The sequence below is a fragment of the Berghia stephanieae genome, chromosome 3, assembly GCF_034508935.2.
Source record: "Berghia stephanieae isolate SIO BIC M18660-M18661 chromosome 3, UCSD_Bste_1.3, whole genome shotgun sequence".
In the NCBI taxonomy this organism is placed as follows: domain Eukaryota; kingdom Metazoa; phylum Mollusca; class Gastropoda; order Nudibranchia; family Aeolidiidae; genus Berghia; species Berghia stephanieae.
In genome coordinates, this window is record NC_088362.1 from 54,600,283 (window position 1) to 54,621,183 (window position 20,901).

The 20,901-nt window shown below is 33.3% G+C and overlaps 1 protein-coding gene across 1 annotated transcript in view; it reads right to left on the reverse strand.

The window, feature by feature from the left end:
• Positions 1-792: 792 nt before the first annotated feature.
• Positions 793-20,901, reverse strand: part of LOC144968027 (intraflagellar transport protein 88 homolog) — a 26,694-nt gene continuing 6,585 nt past the window's right edge. Inside the window, exons 7-25 of the mRNA XM_078905978.1 lie at positions 19,828-19,932; positions 19,120-19,222; positions 18,702-18,816; positions 17,826-18,057; positions 17,033-17,106; positions 16,603-16,689; positions 16,031-16,130; positions 15,677-15,763; positions 12,954-13,023; positions 12,304-12,420; positions 11,679-11,787; positions 10,224-10,262; positions 9,697-9,808; positions 8,851-8,966; positions 3,727-3,845; positions 2,886-2,992; positions 2,252-2,315; positions 1,641-1,772; positions 793-1,323 (exon numbers count right to left, since the gene is read on the reverse strand). Of these exons, the coding sequence (XP_078762104.1) occupies positions 1,199-1,323; positions 1,641-1,772; positions 2,252-2,315; positions 2,886-2,992; positions 3,727-3,845; positions 8,851-8,966; positions 9,697-9,808; positions 10,224-10,262; positions 11,679-11,787; positions 12,304-12,420; positions 12,954-13,023; positions 15,677-15,763; positions 16,031-16,130; positions 16,603-16,689; positions 17,033-17,106; positions 17,826-18,057; positions 18,702-18,816; positions 19,120-19,222; positions 19,828-19,932 (2,013 nt within the window). The 3' untranslated portion in view covers positions 793-1,198. The remainder of the gene's footprint in view (positions 1,324-1,640; positions 1,773-2,251; positions 2,316-2,885; positions 2,993-3,726; positions 3,846-8,850; positions 8,967-9,696; positions 9,809-10,223; positions 10,263-11,678; positions 11,788-12,303; positions 12,421-12,953; positions 13,024-15,676; positions 15,764-16,030; positions 16,131-16,602; positions 16,690-17,032; positions 17,107-17,825; positions 18,058-18,701; positions 18,817-19,119; positions 19,223-19,827; positions 19,933-20,901) is intronic.

Consider the following 20,901-nt stretch of genomic DNA (forward strand, 5'->3'; position numbering starts at 1 on the left):
GCTTTCATATATTATTAATTAACAAATATGAATATAACAGGTACGGAAAAGAACAAAATACCAAACACGGAACGTTTTGTTCTCAAAACCCTTCTTCAGCCAATGACAAAAACAATACAAACATTAATACATCCAGACAGACTGCAGAAAAGTATTTGTGTCAAATGTTTTTCTGCCGTCTTTCTGGATCTTAAGAGATGTATTAATGTTTGTGTTGTTTGTTTTTAATTGACCGAAGAAGGGCTTAAGCCAGAGACATTCCATGTTTGTTATTTTGTTCTTTTTCTAAGCTGTTATATTCATGTTTGTTCATTCCTTTTTAGAGTCCACAGCTTCTAACACTTTCATATACAGTGGAATCTGCGTAAAGTCAACTTCTGCTTAAAGTCAACACTTCTTTTTGGTCCCAAAATTTCTGTTATTTATCCAAGTGTGTTCCATTGATAATAGATAACGTCAACCTTGCTTAAAGTCAACCCATCTCTCTGGTCCAGCGGTGTTGGCTTTATCAGGATTCCACTGTATCATTAGTCAGTTTTTGAAGTGTAATGGAACATACCTCAGAAAAGTTTATTTAACATCTTACAAGTGGCTTCAAGCACATTATGGTTGACTTTGACCTTTTTCAGGGGAAAGGAACAAAATCAATGAAAAAAAAAAAATTACTTATATCAGAATCCTGTAATTTCTGCCAGAGTTTAGAAAGGCAGAAAGAGGATGATCAAAATTGTATAAGATGGTTGATCCACAGTGATAATTGTATGTTCTATATAAAATGAATAAATGAAGACGTTTTACCTTTTAAAAAAAACAATTTTATTAACAAACATCTCGTATACGAGTACATTTCACATGCATCATAACACACAATTTGGACGGATAGATAAATTAAATAAAAAGTGTATCACAGATAAAGTGCATTATTATAATTTACATTATAATTTTCAATTAATAATTTCTAGAATTTCAAAGCTAGAGCCAATTTTTAAAAAATTGGCAAGAAAAGAAAATCTGATCTAGAAAATTCCCTTAACTTCTAAATACTCTTGATAAAATGCAAATGAATCGTGTAAAATGAAATTACACGTCTGAGGCCAAATAACACCAAATGAATAACATTATAATATTTAACTAATATGGTCGACAAATTTTCAGTTTAAATTATCATCTACAATGACAAAGCAAATAATGACCCATGTTACTCTGGTAACAGGTCATCTCCAAGTTCCTCATCCCCGAATTCGTCCTCTTGTGGGTTTTTTCTTCGGGCTGCTGTCTTTGGTCGTTCTACCTGAGGACCTAAGGGGTCAGAGTAGGAGGCGTCTGAAATACAAAAGATATCAATGGTTATAGAGGACATCATTCCAAATTTTACATAGCATCAAACTTTTTAAAATGTTAAATCAAAACAGCAATGGTTTAAAAAAAAAAATAGCATCATAACTGTAATGAACTTAAACTGATTTCAGATTTTTAGGGTGTGAAAGAAAAAACACAAAGCTTTTAGAGTGGAAACATTTGAATTTTTCCAACCTTATCATATGATGTAAAGGGAAGAGTGGTAGTTCCTAAAAGGCAATTTAAAGGGAGGAAATTTGTAGGTTAGATAGTCAATTAGAGATGACCCATTTCGGCATTACCAAGGTCCTGTTGTCCTTGCCCACTAGCCTGATAAGGGCCCTGGCTGTCTTTGTTGTCAAGTTGATGTCGACGTCGAGATGATTTTGATGCTCCCTGGCCTCCTGTCCCAGCACTGCCTTCACGATCAAGGTCTGTGGTAAATGAAGAAAAAGAAGTCATCAAGAAAAGACTGTAAAAAGCCTATAAAAATGTGGTGATTCTCATAAGAGCATATTCAAAGAACAATTAAGATCAAGAGTAAATAATTTTCTCGCTCCAATTTATTAAGAAAACAATCCCTAAGATTAAGATTACTTCTTATGAAAGAAATATAGAAAAATTCCACCATGAGAATAAATTACAAAAACCAACTAAATAATAATTTTTTTAAAACCCCATAAAACTCCCAGATTGTTTTGAATATGGGGACCGTTACAATGAAATTATCAAGAGTTTGTTAACAATGACAATGAAATTATTGAAAGTTTGTTAACAATGACAAAGAAATAAAAATTGACAAAATCTTAAACTTTTTAAGGCTTCCTGACCTGATCTTTCGGTTTTGGATGCTTTTGATTTAACTGTTTTTCAGTTATCCTTACTAATCATATGTTTATTATAGACAACTTACCACTTCCTGCACTACCCTCTCGTCTTCCACGACCACTTCCACGTCGGCCCGCACTTGTTGCACGCTGCAAAAAAAAAAAAAAAGAGAAGTGATCATCTTCATTTGGGAGAATATTTTTTTTAAGTCACATGAATTCCACACAATAAAACTTGTTTTCAATGTCAATAGTATATAAACTATCTTTAAAATTCTTGCCTTTCAAAAAAAATCAATTTTCTCTACCTCCCTCTAAAATAAAAGTTTTTTTTAAATTTTTCTAAAAAAAAGCAATTTTCTAATTCAACATTTGATAGGAAAGTGATACTAAGCTACTAGAAGCGGTGTACTGTAAAAAGTAATAACCAAAAATGAATATAACAACTTCAGAGAAGTAAAATATACCAAAATCCTTCTTCAGCCAACAACAAAACAATTTTTTAAAACATAAATACATTACTTAAAAATCAGATAGACGGCAGAGAATCTAGTTTTCAAGTAATGTATATTTGTGTTTTTATTGTTTTTGTTGTTGGCCGAAGAAGGGTTTTGAGCCCGAAACGTTATGTGTTTAGTATTTTGTTCTTTATTGAAACTGTTATATTTATTTTTGTTTATTACTCTTCACATTTAATAGTGATACAGTTATAGAGGTTACCTGATCTCTTAGCTCCTTATTTTTCTCTGCCTTTTTCAATTTTGTAGCATACTCTTGGGCATCATTAAGTCCAAGGTCTGTGCACAGGCGGACCAAAAACTTCAAACCTGGAGTGTAATAATAATATAATAATAATAATGATAATAATAATAATAATAATAATAATAATAATAATAATAATAATAATAAGAATGATATAATAATAATAATATAATAATAATAATAATAATAATAATAATAATAATAATAATAATAATGATAATAATAATATGACTATTAGAGCAAGTGGATCTTTAATGTTTCTTTTGTTAGTTTGTTGTTGCTTTTTTTTTTTTTATTCAAACATAATTACAAGTTTTCTTTCGTGACAGTAAACAATAACTGAAATTTGGCTTAAAAACTTCTCATATCAATCCATAAACCACAAAGATTAATGAGGGATGCCCTTTATCTGGCTACTTTATAAAAAGAGATGAAACATTTAATTTGTTTAAAGGCAACAGTTAAGGGAAAGCTAGATTGATATGTATCCTTTTCAATGAATGATGAGAAGCTTTGTACGAAATATTTTCATATATGCTCTTTACTTGACAAATTTTCAGTTTTTAAACTTTTTTAGCAAAGGGCATCCCTGATTAATTCAATTGAACAAGGGATCTAAAAAGAGAAGCGAATAATAGTTGATCAAAAAAGAAATACTTTTATAGCTTCGTTGCACTTAAATTGTCATTGATAAGATTATTTTCACACACAGCTCAAACTATTTTGTTATATTAATATCTTAGAGGTCTGATCTTCTTTTTAAAATCTACACCCTAACATTAAGAATTATGTAGCTTACATTCAACATTGTCGGGGAATTTTCTGTGTATAAATTTGTATGTTTCTAAAGCCTTTTGGTAGTTTCCACTCCGTCTGTAACAACTTGCTATCATCAGGTACCACTTGACTTGAGTAGGTCTGGAGAGGTCAATGGTAGTCATGAAATAAATATGGTGATTAAAAAAAAACTCGAGCATATATACAGCGCAATATCCAAGGGGTCCCTGGCCAACAACAAAACTTAACATGTAGGATGAGACATGATGCTTGATAGGCGATATTACAAATTTTTTTTTCCAACAGACACAATGTTGTTAACGGCCAGGTACTCATTTTACACCTGAGTACAGTGAGAGAATGTGAGTAAAGGGCATTTTCCGACTTAACTATGCACTGCTCAGAGTAGGAGTATCATATCATTAGACCACAAAGTCAAAGGCAATTATTCAAAATAATAATGATGCACCTTATTGAAAGAGAAATGGTTGTAGGTGGCATTGCCAAATAAAGGCACAAATATATCATAATAATAATAATAATAAATGGCATTTATATAGCGCTTTACCCCGTTGTCACAGGCTCTAAGCGCTTTACAGTGATATAAAACAAAACATATTACAGTGAGACAAGTGTGAAGGAAACGTGATACGAATTCAATTTAACAACAACAAAATATGAAAATAATATTGCAACATTATGACGTAAAAAGATAAAACTTTAGGCGAGATTTGAACGCTGTCAACGAATCCGAGCATCTCACGAGTGATGGGAGAGCGTTCCAAAAATGGGGGGCAGAAAATTGAAAAGACTGTTCACCTATTTTACGCAATGGCTTAGGTTTGACAAGGATTGATCGGTCATTGCTTGACCTCAAGTTTCTATTGGGGACATATATGTTTAGAAGGTCTTTAATATAGGAGGGACTGTTCGTGCTCAGGGATTTGTAGACAACAGTACAAATCTTATAGGCAACTCTTTTTTCCACAGGAAGCCAATGTAACTCACGGAGAAGAAGAGTTGCTGACGGGTATTTTTTGTTATTGCGTACAATGAGCCTGGCTGCGTTATTTTGAGCAACCTGAAGTTTGCTAATTTTGTCTTTAGCTAAATTCGCCCAAAGGGAGTTACAATAGTCCAATTTAGATAAAACCAGGGAATTAATTAAAAGTTCTGTTATATGCTTCGGTATTAAATTACGAATTTTGCTTATTTTTTTCATTTCTATGTACATAGATTGTATGGTGTTATTCACATGGCTTGTCATGGAAAGATCTTTATCAATGATGACGCCAAGGTTTTTTGCTTTATTTGAAAATTCTATTGTGCTATTTCCGAGAGTAATAGGCGATTTATTTGCCTGTTTAAGGATACTCGGCCTTCCACACCTTAAAATCTCAGTTTTACTATCATTTAATTTTAACTTATTGTGGTACATCCAAGATTTAATCTCATTAAAACAGCTCGTAATTCGTTGTATTAAGAACTGTAAATTACTAAGAGGTGCTGAATCATATATCTGCGTATCATCTGCATAAAAATGATAACTCGGATTGAATCTGGATATCACACTAGAAAGGGGCTGCATATATACAGTAAAAAGGACAGGGCCAAGAACAGAGCCTTGTGGCACTCCAAAATTTAGTAAAACTTGTTCTGACTGAACACCATTCACGACAGTCTGCCATCGATCCTGTAAATATGATGTAAACCATTTAAGAGCAATTCCTTTTATGCCGAACGTATTTTCTAGTCTTCTTAACAAAATGTCATGGTCAATGGTGTCAAAGGCAGCTGAAAGATCTAAAAGGCATAATACATTGATATTGTTAGCATCAGCATTACATAACAAGTCATTAAAGATTTTAAGAAGCGCCGTTTCAGTACTGTGTTGATGTTTGTAGGCTGACTGAAAGGGTTGTTCCAAACTGTTGTTCTTAAGATGAGATGTTAATTGAATAAGAACTACCTTCTCCAAAAGTTTTGACAAAAAAGGTAAATTTGATATAGGACGATAATTGTTTAATATATTGTGGTCCAGTGATGGTTTCTTCAGAAGTGGTTTGACGAGGGCACTTTTAAAGCACGATGGAACTTCGCCAGTCAGTATGGATGTATTTATGATTGATGTAATGGATGGTAATAATGTATCGATGGAGCTGGCCAAAAGCTGTGCTGGTAGGGGATCAAGGTCGCAGGATTTAATGGGGGCTTTTTTTATCAACTCGTTTATGAAACTAGGTGAAACTGGTTGGAACTTGTCTAATGGGGTACCACAGAACGTATTTGTATCTATAAATGGTTCATGCCGATCTAGTTCTGAACGAATGTTATGGATTTTGTCTTTAAAAAAAGTTGACAAATGTGTTTGGCAAGTCTCTTTGATTGGTTGTAGATGGTAATGAAGTGCATCTTTCACGTCCAAGTAGATCATTGCAAATGTTAAATAATTGTTTACAAGATTTAGAAGTTTCGAATTTTGAAAGAAAATACGTGGTCTTTGCCTTTTTTATTGTTGTCTTCCAGCCACGAAATGCGTTCTTGAACATTTCACGATGAATCGTAAGGCCTGATGTTTTCAGCAGTCTTTCTGCTCTCCGACACTTCGTTTTAGCTTCTTTAACATCCGACGTATACCACGGAGCATACTTGCGGTTGGTGACGGTCCTTGTTTGGAATGGCGCATGTGTCAAGCGTTTCGATGAGACAACTATTCCACTGGTCTGGAGAAATCATTGAATTTTTAGAAAGTTTTGTTTCTAAATCGCCTCTGAAATTGTCCAAATTAATGCCTTTAATGTTTCTGGTTGATGTGGTGGTGGTTTCTTGGCATGGTTTTGAAACGTCAAGATTGAAAGAAATGAGGGAGTGGTCCGAAAAGGGGAGATAATCGACGGTGGCATTGGTTTTTTGGAACTCTGAATTTTCTACAATTACCCAATCTAAAATATGACCAGCAGAGTGGGTTGGCGTTGTTACAATCTGGCACATGTTGTTCTCCGATAGTGACTCGTGCAATTTAGCGGTGTCTGTGACGTTGTCGAAGTGAAAATTAAAGTCGCCGAGTATAATTGAATGGCCAGGACGCGTGTGTTGCAAAGTTAGCATCTCGTTGATTTCCTTCCTAACATCAGGTAATTTTATTTTGTTTTTCTTGTTTGCTGGCGGTCGGTAGATGCAGTTGAAGTTGTATCTTGTATTCTGGAGGGATAATCTAAGATCAATGGCCTCCATTGTTTTGCAGCGCATTTCGAGGATTTCCACATGTTTTGATAAATTTGTTTTATAAAATACGCCAATGCCACCCCCTCGCTGATCTTTCCTTGGATACGATCTAAATTGGTACCCAGGGGGTGTCATAGCTTTTTCAACTGGGTCGTCTCCAGACTGTGAGAGCCATGTCTCTACTAAAAATAGTATGTCGAAGTTCTTCTCCGTTAATAAATCGTTTAATTCTTCGGTTTTGTTACGGCAGGACTGTGCATTGAGAAGACTAATAACAATGTTATTGTTGTCGTTTGTGAAACTGTTTGTGGTCGGTACAGTTACAAGTGTTGGTGGTGGACGGGGGTTTGTGTGGGGGCGGGGTGGACGACGAGTTGTTACCATTGAGATGTTATGTTGTTTCCGTTTGCCTCCCCGAGGCCTGTTCTTATTAATATTATTGTAAAAAATCGGATCACTTGAGTTAAAAATCACAGCTGGAATGTGACGTTGTTAACGTTTACCGCCTCGAGGCCTGTTGTAAAAATCAGATGTTGAATAAAAGTGTTCACAATTATTAAAATAATGATGGTGGTAAATCACGGCTAAAAATAAGGTGAACAATGTTCGTAAGAAAGCGGCGGCCATTAAGTGACTGTGTAAAAATCTTTTAAAACTTACAGTTTCCATGATAAAATACAGAATTATACAGTAGTCCTTTCTTAAGAATTGATAAAAACTATACAATAAGAAACAGTATGTTTTAACGAGTACAACGAAGTAAAAATGTCCAGGTATCAATATGTAGAAATCACAAAACAATTAAAATACACCAGAGCACACAACGACAAGTCTTGCCTGTTAGGCAAATATGGCCAGGACGCGTGTGTTGCATATAAATATGCTATGTCGAGCTGTAATTTGTGAATCAATGAAGCATTGTGAGGGATATTGTGCACCATGAAAAAAATGGAAATGCACAATAAATGTTTGAATAAATATCTAAATGTTTTTACATGCTCAATGGGGTTTCAAAATGAGAAAATTCCGATGCAAAAGACCAATGCCCTTCATATCATGTGGATTTTTAAACATTGTAGAATTTTGCCAACAAATATAGTTGGAATAGACGTTTAAGGTTTGTCCTTTATCAAGTCAATGTTCTCGTAACCTTCCCTTTGAAGTGCCGTAATGAAAAGAAGAAAAATAAACATTTAAATGATTACGGGGCATGAGTGGCCAACCAATATAATTTCTTGTAACAAAGTTAAGCAATGTTGAGTATAGTCAGTGGCCAAATGGGTGAGAATGATTTCAAAACACTGACCCAAGTGTTAAATCTTTGAAAAAAGCATTTAACATAGATTATCTAATAAACTATGAATGAGTACCCTGAATACAGGTAATGACATATATTGTAAGAGTTCAAGTACAAAAGGGTACCTAAGCGGTAAGATGTGACGTATGAAATGGAAAATGAACCCCACAGTAGTCTTGCTGCATGAATAAACAAAGCATTGAAATATTCTGAGCATTGTGAAATAGTGGAAAAAGGACAATACTGTGGTGTAAAAAATACTGGTTCCAATCTCCTTGGTAGTGTGAAATGAGCCCTCCGGAAGACTAGATACAAACTTTGTGCAACTGATCTTCTGATTGCAGTGTGATGGCATCTTATTTTCTAGCCTAAATAAATGATGGTCAATAAAGATCATCAGATCCTTGCTCTTTAATGCCCATTATCATAAGAATCTGTCTATACATCCTGCTACTTAAATTGTTATGCCACCTCATGATTCAATGTATAATCTAGTTATTGTAAGTCCTCCAGGGATTGGTTACACACTACCAAGGAGTTTTGAACCAGAACAGATGAAGGTGTGACGAGAAGACTTCTGCTTCCAACTGCAATGCAAACATGAATTTTGTCGAATTAACTTACTGTACAATGGCAGCTCTTTCAAAGTAGTCAATGGCTTTTTCACAAAACTGGGAGTCAATGTAGTATGCACCAAGCCATTCTATGACCGGAATGTTGGATGGGAAGTGACGGTAGGACTGAAAATAAATGAAAAAAAAAAACATCTTTTGAGAGTAGGCTACTAAAATAAATTAAGAAAGAGAGTTGAGCAGGCTACTAAAATAAACTAAGAAAGAGAGTTGAGCAGGCTACTAAAATAAATTAAGAAAGAGAGTTGAGCAGGCTACTAAAATAAATTAAGAAAGAGAGTTTTCAATTCAAAGAAGCTATTAGACTTGACGTCCTTATATATATGTACTGTAACACAGTTAGCTGGATGTATTGTTTTGTGCCTTGATGTTTATACAAGTCTTTTATGTATTATGAGATTTTTATATTGTTGATTCTGTGATACTTCCGTGATTCCTTTTGTCAAGGAGATGTACATATTATATATGCAAATTTTATAATATTTATTGAAAAGTCCAACTTTTACTGTATCTGTATCTCCACAACACTCCATGTTTACATATCTGACCTCAGAATTTTAATCACAAAGTGCCGAACAAACGGTTATTTTTATCACAAATATTTAATTTCAACAACTGTAATTTTTTAAAGCACAATTCCAATAGTCATCAAACTGACGTCATCCAAGGCTGCACAACAAGCCATTCAAATCATTGCTAAGTCAACGCCCTTGAAACGCTCTTGAAAAAGCATTTCACATCGACTGCTCTTTGACAGCTGGCTACTAAAAAACAAAACAAATACAAGACAATCCATAAGGAACCTGTAAGAAATTCCTGAGTGAAAATCTTTGCTTACATCGTAATAGTACTGGAAAGCCTGTGATTTATCTCCTTCATTGTCATACAACTCTCCCATCCTTGCCAGAATGCTGGGGTCAGAGTTCACAACACCGATCAGTTGAGTAAACCTGAATTGAATTCAATGAAACAATATGCTAGTAAAAACTTCAATAAATAATTCAAAACTAACAAAAAAAACCCAGAAACAACTTTCTATTTTCAAGTAACAACCATTTACATCAATTATTCACAGTTTCACCAAAACGTTTGAAATTTGTTTTTCTAATCTTCTTTATAAAAACTGACTTACTTAGTCAAACTGAGCATGACAGATGATGATGTGAATCCAATTAAAAATAATCATATTGTAATAAAATGCTCTCAAGAAAACCTCTTAATTTACTGTTTAATTATATTTCATTGTAAAAAATTGCTTTGGTTACAATAATATAATCTAAATATCTCCACATTGGATTATAGCTTTGGTTACAGTAGTATAACCTAAAATATCTTAACATTGGATTATAAGGACAAAGTCCATACCATTCTGCTGCCTGAGCACTGTCTTCCAATTGCTCATATCTGAGGTATGTCAAGGGTTAATATCGTGATAATAATAATAATAAGACAGAATGTGAAAATTTGTAATAACAATATAAATTTCAACTTTTCAGATATGCTCATGTCAACAAAAAACAATAGGGAGGATGTACCGACAAAAAAATAAATAAATAAATAAAAATAGATAAATTAATAAACAAAAAATAAATTTTAAAAAGAAAGAAAAATAAAAACAAAAAAACAAACAAATCAAAACCAGGGGTGAGAATGACTAGTCACAAAAAAGGAGGAAATTTTTCATCGTGCAGAAAATGACCTATCATCTATGCGACCATAACCTATAAATTTGAATTTCACTAAAATTCACTGAGATGCGATCTAAAATTTGTCTCACAGCAATTTCTAACTACTAACACCGACTCGGTGGAATTTCAAAAGTTGAAAAGTGTAATTACAACATTTGGTGGTTGTAGTAAGGATGATGATGTAGTGGTGGTTGTAGTAGTAGTAGCGGTCGTATGGATGATTGTGTGGTGGTGGTTGTAGAAGCTGTGGTAGGAATGATGATGTGGTGGTAGTTTTAGTGGTAGTGGTGGTAGGGATGATGTTGTACTGGTTGTAGTGGTAGTGGTGGTTGGGATGATGATGTGGTGGTGGTTGTAGTTGTAGTAGTATTGGTGGCAGGGATGATGTGGTGTTATTTGTAGTAGTAGTGGTGCTAGGGACGATGGTGTGGTGGTGGTGGTGGGAGGGGAGACTTCTCTACCAGAATAATTTATGTATTGACCTTATGAATTCTATATTTTAAAATAGAAGAAAAGAGAAATAAAAAGAAAGGCAAAAGGGGGGGGGGGGGAAGAGAGATTAAAAAGGCAACAGGTACCGACAACAGAGAAACAAAAATCCAGACCCATTTGTCTCTCCTTCTTCAACCATCAACTAGCTAATAAAAGAACACCATTGGTCGTCTGTGACATCTGGTGCCATTCTGTCTGGCCCGACGTCATAAAAACGGGACCGTCACCAATTTCATGAGACTGAACACAGGTGTCAAAATATGACATAAGACATAATGGTGATTTTGTGGGTTTGAGGAAAATGTTTGAGTTTGACACGGCATATTTCTGAGAAATTCTAAAAATCACTGTTTATTTATCCAAAACAAATTTGAAAAAAGGAGGAAATGTGATGGGGATGGGCGGAGGCAAACTACCATTTAGGCGGAAATCCGCCTTTAGGCGGAAGATTCTCAGCCCTGCAAAACAATCTTTCAATAATTAAGATTGAAAAAAAAAGAGAATATAATAACTGATTTTTCACATGGAAGTCAATAATTCACAATAGTCTTTGACAACATTATCTCATTTATCTTCTCCGATTCTTTAAACTCATCCCAATTGACACAGATAAACACATCAACAACAGCATCAAGGATACATGTCGGCAATCTGATACATGACTTGTGGACTGTTGCGTAAAATAGCATGGAGTTTGTAGAAACAGTCAATGCCATCCTCTAGTCTGCCCAGCCTTTTGTTACACAAACCTGTCAAATGAGTCCATTAGAAAAAAATAAAACATGATACTGTTGAAGGGAAGACCTCCCGAAAAACATATTTGTCCCTTGGAAATGATGATCCGTGAAAAATCAGATCTGAATTTAAGTATATCAGTAATTTGTAGATAACACAATCATACCGAGATGTTTATGAATTGATTTATTTCCATTACAGTTTGCATCACTTGGATGTCATTGTTTCACCTTTGTTCCAACATTTGCCTAGATGTATTGATGCTATGCATTTAGCCAAAATACTCACACACAACATCCACCAGTCGGATATAACATACCAACACACAAAACTATGTGTAACCTTGAACGTTTGTAGTCTGATTGATAGAATTTAGTGCGAACTACTCATAAAAATGGCTGGCTAAAAACAATAACAAAGAACTGAGTGACATCAATTTTTTTCCTTCTCTAAAAAAAAGTAATAAGGGATTAAAAAGCATGCTATTCTCCATTTCAATGGATGCTGCTACTGCTACTGAAGCCACTCACCTAAATTGTAAAGAGCCTCAATGCAAGATGAATCATTCGACAAGGCCTCCTTGTAAAACTCACGAGCCTTTTCGAAGTCACTTTTAGCATAAAGCACATTCCCTTTGTTTACAAGTGCTGTTGAAAAGAAATATAAATATAATTGAAATGTAAAATTTACATCTATATATATAACTTTGCATAACACTACTTTCTGAAGAAGACCATCACACATTAGATATGGTGTAGTGAATGATATTCATTTATCTATTTATGTAATGTGACCTAAAGACCGAAAAAAAAAGGTGGGACCTGTGTGTGTGTGTGGAAGGGGGGGGGGGGGGGGGGGCTCTAACAAACGTTAATAACCTCTTCAGCTAGGTTGTTCAGATTTAAAGACAAATGATTAACTGATTCTTGCCTGAACTATATTGCAATAGACAGGTAGATATCTGGCTATATTAAGCACTCAAACAACAATGACAAAAAAAAAAAAAAAAAATGTTTAAATCCAGACGATAAGAAACTGGGACTATTATGATTATGTTCTGTAGATTTAATGGCAAGTATAAGTTATAAAAACTTGATAAAAGAAAATGAAATTATAATTCTCCACTTGTGTATTCCATAAAGATTGAGAATCTTAAGTTTACAAACATTGCATAGCTCACCAGAGGGATTGTAACGATCTGCAGTCATCGCTACTTCTGCATATTTATCTGCTTGTGCATAATCTGTTTCCTGGAAAAATAAAGTTTTAATGAAGAAATAACAATCTGGCAAATAAGTAAAACTCTATGATGACATCTCTCTTTCTCTCTCCCTTTCTTTCTTCTGCTCTCTCTCTCTCTCTTTCTCTTTCTGTCCCTTTTCTACCCCTTATCTTGGATAAAATGACGACCATCTTACCAGAACAACTAGACTTACAACAAAATACACGCATTCAAAGACAAACCCACTCAAAAACACTAAAACACCAATCTACAAACTCAAACATCTTCAAATATTCATTTGCATCCCACACATAGATATACATCTGTACTACCAGATCGCTTGCGATGTACGTTTAGCACGCGATACGACGCCATTCATACTTGAGGCAACCTATACCGGAAATGGGGAGTGGCTTGTTGGGTTTTCATTCATTTGTTATCAAAACAGTTTTAAGGAGACAATGGTTAACATTGCAAATCACAAAACGTTTATAATATTATACACCTAACTATTGCAATTTACATCTCCGTAAATTAAATATTCATTTGTCTTTCAGTGTGTTTAATTCATTCATCAATATGGTGCATTCCTGTTGTGTATACAAATGCAATATTAGAGAGCTAAAGACAGCAAATTACTTTTCATAGATTAGTCAAATTAATTACTTATATACCTCATGATAATTATGAATGCTGTTATGTGTAATTTTGATTTTTGAGAAATTAGTGCATGATATTCGATGAATGATGATGATATGATGACTGATGATATGATGATATATGATATGATGATGATAATGATAATAATAATAATAATAATTAATAATATATATAACAATACTACTACTACTACTACTACTACACAACTAACTACTACTACTACTACTACTACTACTACTACTACTACTACTACTACTACTACTACTACTACTACTACTACTACTACTACTACTACTACTACTACTACTACTACTACTACTACTACTACTACTACTACTACTACTACTACTACTACTACTACTACTACTACTACTACTACTACTACTACTACTACTACATCATCATCATCATAGTCACTAATATTATATATTATATATTATTATTATTATTTATTATTATTATTATTATTAATTATTATTATTATTATATTATTATTATTATTATTATTATTATTTATTATTATTATTATTATTATTATTATTATTATTATTATTATTATTATTGTTGTTGTGTTGTTATTTTTCTTGTTATTATTATTATTATTATTATTATTATTATTATTATATATATTAGTAGTAGTAGTAGTAGTAGTAGTAGTAGTAGTAGTAGTAGTAGTAGTAGTAGTAGTATTGTTATTATTATTAATTATTATTATTATTATTATTATTATTATTATTATTATTATTATAATCCCACCATATTTCTTTTAAAAAATAAATAAGATCCTATCCTAGTGTCAGAGTGGGCTTTTAAATGCGCGGCTATGTAGTCTAGTAGTATGACGACGACGACGACGCTACTACTACTACTACTACTACTACAATACTACTACTACTACTACTACTACTAAAAAAATTGAGCTTTATATAGCGCAATATCCACTTAACGTGCTCAAAGCGCTTTACAAAGGGTCCCTGGTCAACAGCAACATTTAACATGTAGGACGAGACATGACGCCTGTTAGGCGATATTACAATTTTTCGGACAAAGACAACGCTGTTAACGGCCAGGTACTCATTTTACACCTGAGTACGGTGAGAGAATGTGAGTAAAGAGTCTTTTCCAAGGACTCAATATGCGTGGAGCGAGGCTCGAACCCAGGACCTTCCGATCCGAAAGCGAGTGTCATACCACTAGACCACATAGCCGCATAGTACTACTACTACTGCTGCTGCTGCTGCTGCTGCTACTACTCCTACTACTACTACTACTACTACTACTACTACTACACTACTACTACTACTACTACTACTACTACTACTACTACTACTACTACTCACTATCAATAATAATGGGGGGGGGGGGGATGACAGTGACGACAACAACAGCAACAACAACAACAACAACAATAATAATACTAATAATAATAATAATAATAATAATAATAATAATAATAATAATATAATAATAATAAAATAATAATAATAATAATAATAATAATAATAATAATATAATAATAATAATAATAATATAATAATAAATAATAAGTCTTGTATTATATTTTTTAAGCTCTGCAACTATATACTCTTACTATTATTACTTTCAAATTAGGCGAAACACACCGTAACAAACACACACATACACCTCACTTTGCCCCAAGTTATGGCGGCCGACCGAAGAACAAGCTCGCGTGCTCGTCACGGTAATTTTTTAGTGACGTAAAGTAACCCCGCCAATTCTCGCAAGCGATCTGGTAGTACAAGGTGTATATCTATGATCCCACACTATCAAAGACTGGAACGCTCTTCCCGAATCATGTGTGAACAAAACCGATTTTGGAACAGTCAAACGAAGATTATTAAAATTCTTCAGCCTAAATAATACCAACAATGGCTCTCACACTCAACAACTCTCTCCACCCCCGAATACAAATACTCAGAATTTTGTCGACTTCGAGTAACATTCAGATTCAGATACAGATCTTCTCTATATCCTTCAATCTAGATACTGTTCATACTTACCAAAAAGTACAAAAATGACAAATTTGTAGCTGCTGTACTTGCAACTTTAGAATCTTTCTTTTCAAATGATTTCAAGGTTTCGATAGCCTGGAAAAGAAAATAAAGCAAAGAAAATTAAATTAATTATAGCTTGAGAGATTGGTCTTGCTTTAAGACAAAGATTTTTCTCTCCTTTAAAAGGTATGTTAAAGAAATGAAAACAAGTATATTTCACATTTTTTCTGATAATTTTAGTCAAATTACAAATCAAACTAGAATATATTTACTTCCTGTAGTGATAATTGTAGGCAAACACCTTAAATCAGCAATTTTATGTGTCAGCAGGCAGTCAATTTCCCATTGCTTTACACTCACCGAGGCAAAATTCTTTTGTTTCAAAAACATGATGGCTTTGTCAATTTCAAGGTCATGGGCAAGGTCAATGTATTGGGAATTTTTCACCATTTCGATGCACCTAGAATGGAGAAAATGCAAACATTAAAAAAAAATCATTATAAAATGAAATATGATACAATCAAAAAATATTCTTTCATAATTCATTTAAAGATAATTATACTTAATTTTCTTCCCCCCCCCCCCCCCCCCCCAATAATGACAGGTGAAGGAAACAAATTAAATTAAAATGACCAAATGAATTGAAGCATATATGAATATATAAAATCGAGTTTTATTATATGGGAAAAATGTCTTGGCAATAACCTTCACTAACCCGAAAATGTTCCACAATTTTCTTCTTAGCTTACAAAAAATTAACAATGTTTTTGGACGAATGCTATAAAACTGAAGTCACTGAAGAGTTCAATTTATTAAAATATTCTGATAGGCAATGCTTGAGATTGAACATTTTCCCGATTCTCTTTTGCTGTACGTTAATTGGAAGTCGCAATCTATTATTTAAATCTAAAGAAACATGTGAAACATCTTACCAGTCATAACCATCAGAAAATGAAGATTCAATAGCTGGTGATATAATCTTGGCTGCATACTTGATACATCTCTCAGCCTCGTATTTTCTGAAAAATAAATAAATTAAATTAAATTGAATCGTTGAGGATAATAAGGTAACAAAATTAAACTCAGACAATTGATTATTTTTTTTAACACTTAAAGAATAATGTGCTGAAACAAAACTTGAATCTCATAGCACATGAGAAGAAAACCGAATAACACTGATATTTCAAAATTTTAAAAAAAAGTTAAAACAAATAAGAAGTTTAAGTTTCACAACAGAAAAACATAAATAGCTTAATTCCCCCCCCCCCTCCCCTCAATAATAGATTCAACTTCAAACATTGTTTGAGGTTGAGTGTATTTTAAAAGTTAAAGATACACGAAACCGTCATTTATGACACTTACTTTTCCCTTTCAATCTGCCTCAGAGAATCATTCTTGATAACTTCTAGGACTAGATTGTATTGCTTATCTTCTTGCTGAAAAAAAATCAGTATAAAACAAAGTTGAAAGAGATTATTGTATATCATGTATATTTGAACACACTATTAACAGAATTAACAAAATGCCAACTACTTGACATGTTTAAAACTCAGAAATGTTCCAAAAACTAAGCACTTTGAGTTTTTGACGAAATATGCTTTTTATTATTGTTATTATTATTATTGTTATAATAATAATAATAATAATAATAATAATAATAATAATAATAATAATAATAATAATAATAATAATAATAATTATAATAATAATAATAATAATTATTATCATTATTTGAAACATATCATTACTCTGAGCTATTCATATGACTCTTTGCAGTACGATTGAACTTTACCCAAAACATAACTTTAACATAAATATTACAAAAATGCAATACAATATTGTTATCTTTTGTTAAATCTTTACAAATGGCATCATGTAATGAATGGTAAAAAGCATGAAAAACAGTCGCAGTAATGTTTTAGCCTTTCAATAATGATTCAACGAAACCTAAAATCAGTTCATCCAAAACAAGCTACAGTGTAACCCTGATAAAGCCACCGCTGCAGGATAAGAAAGATTGGTTGACTTTAAGCGAGGTTGACTTTAAACATTATCAATGGAACATACGTAGATAAAGAACAAAAATTTTGTGGACAAACAAGAGGTGTTGAGTTTAAGCAGACATTGGCTTAAAGGGGTTCCTCTCTATTCTCACCCCATGTGGCAAATATTTGTCCTCATCGTCAATCTTGAGGTCAACAGTTAATAGCTTGGCAAATCCATCCCGCATTTTCTCACGGTCTCCCAAGGCAAAGTAACACAAGATCAAGTTGAAACCGGTTTTGAAATTTGGTGACTCTGACATGATGTGTTCAAAAGATGTGATGGCATCGTTATATTGACCCATCTTTACAAATGTGATGCCGATATTTTGCATGATCTTGGTCCTGAAGATGTAGCAAAACAATAAAAAAAATTTAAAAATAAAATAAAATTAAGCTTAAAACATAAATGTAAAACCAGAGGGTGCTCATAAAAACACCCTTATTTCATTCTTTGTATTTAGACAATAAGTTTAAGGCTTGTCTCTAATGCAAAGAAACATTTACTACCCTTGGGGAAAAAGACAAACAAACAAACAAATCAAAAAATAAAACAACACCAAAAAAAACCCAAAACGCTGGGACACATCATTAGTTTCCCCCTTCATATAAAATAACATAGTAAAACTGCTGAGTTTTATTCTCTAAAGAGTGATTTGCATTTGGAATAAAAACCAGCAATAACCAAACACCAATTAGATGGAGATTGAAGGAGATTTAGATTCATTGAATAATTGATATCACAACTGCTCTGTTTGTAATACATCGGTGTTGATCTGTTGATAATTGAACGTTGCCAATTTGGTTTTTCATATCAAGTACTAAGTAGGTATTTACTTTAGTTATTCCCACAGTCACACAGAAAATATTATAATTTCTTGCTTCAAACTTTTATTCTAAATAGGCAAGAATCTTTTTGTTTAATTATGATAAAAAAAAAAACAAAGGACAAAATGTTTTCAACAGCACTTTAAATTCCACCATCTCACCTCATTTCTTTGTGTGTATTTGGCACTTGATCTAGAGCCATGCGATAAAACTTGATGGCTTTCTGGAAATTCCTTTGCTTGAAATAGATGTTTCCCATGTTCACTTTTAAACGTCCTGACAAAAGAAAGACAGAACAATACGTAAATATGACAGAAAAAAAAAACAAAATAAAAAAATAAAATTAACATGTAGCACATCAGAAGAGAGAAAAAATTATCACTTTTATACATGAATTTATTTCATTGCAAGTGAGAATAAATTAATTGGATTCACATTCATGTTGAAGACTCTTTGATTACTTAGAGCCTTGAAAGCAAAATGTTTTATTTTCAAGTGTTGTAGGCAGTATTTAGATGACAACATAAATGGATAAAATTCCGAACAAACTACAAAAAATTCAAAGATTAAGATTCTCACCAGCATTGCTAAACATTCTGTTCTTGACGATGACTTGATATGTGTTCAAGGCTTCGTGATACATTTCATTGGCTACATACTGATTGGCTAGATTGAACAGCACCTGGAACATAAAAAGTGGTATTACAGAGCAATCAGATTGCAAAAGGTACGTATGAAACAATGCCAGCCAAAATATACCAGATTAAAAAATCCTAAAAAATCAGCCTGGCTTGATTGGGGATCGACCCTAAGACCTCTTGATTACTGATAAGATGTCTTTGCTTTCGCTTGTGCTATAAAATTCAGGTTTGTCAGCCTACATGATACCTCCAGTTCTTGATAATCTTGCCGAGTGGAAAGATATAAAGTGCAAAAGTGTAAGGAATCAAATACTGAACTGTGAAGAATACCAAAAGAGAGGAACTTCCCACTCGATGTGCAGTCTCCATTCAACAGAGGCTTGATCTTGGACATGACAGATACACTTCAAATCATTTGAATGAAATTGTAACACTGAAACCAAACTACAGTCTGGTCAGGAGGATCAATTGCCATTAATAAGTCTAGAAGGCAATGAAAAGTCTTGTTAATTCTGTCCCCCAAATTTAGTATAATCATTTTATTAAAACATAAAACAGTCTCAGTGATATCTCTCTTGCGATATGAAGCTGAAAATAGTTTTCTGAATACCATTTGTCATAGACATTCATAAACAAGAATACGTACAGAATATGTAAGATCCAAATTGATTTGATCTCCCATTGACAACTGCTCCCTTTGTCGTACCAGCACTCTCTCTTTTCTTCCTGCTTCCTTTGCTTTGTCCAATGCCTGAAAAAATAAAAAAAATATCACAAAACTCATATTACACTGAGTGACACAATAAAAATATTATAACTTCAATGATAAAGTTGAAGTCCGTAATTGGATTCAAAATAGTCGCTCAATAGGAGACAGAATATTTGCTATGTATTTTCTATCGATTAATTGGAATGCCTTCCAGTTCATTGGAACAATCTCAGAGCAAACTTTTCTTTTCAAATCAAGCACTTAAAATGAATAAAAATGGAAATGAAAAACTGGCCCATTAATTAACAGTGATATTGGGGCAGCATGGCTCAGCAGTTCGGTCTTTGCTTCGAACCCGAAAGGTACCGAGTTCGAATACCCATCGTGTGGCCTTGAACAAGTCACCTCGCCCTAGCTCAATATCCAGCGCTGCACTACGGCTAACGCCTGGTTTATTCCAGTCTTCCTTTGCAATAGACCCTAGAGACAAATTTCCCCTATGGGATGAATAAAGGGAATATTATAATTTTTTTTTTTTTCATATTGGGTCTATCATTTGCGACCCATTACTTTTTATATAATTTGGTATGGTTCACACATTTGATCATCTCAGGGAGCAATAAACAGTGAATGAGGGAGTACTGAAGGGAGTTTTGTTTTTTTATGTTTTTAAGGCGCTTGCAACACATTAAGGTCATATCAGCGCCAGTAAAAAGGAAGAAAATGGGATAGTAAAAAGTTCTAGAATTACAATTAAAGCACCCAAGAAAAGGTAAGACAAAGGGGAATTGGTTCAAATAAGAAACATGTGTAGATTCCAAGAGCACACTATCAAAGTACTTAGTTTGAGATCATATAAAAGTCTCATCCAGACACAAGCACAGGTCCCCACTAAGAGGAATACACTCAAATGTTTTACAAATCGTATATAATATAAAGAAAGCATAACACAATTCATAACAGAGATATGATTTACAAGGAAAAAAATATCCTCTCCAAGACTAACTATAC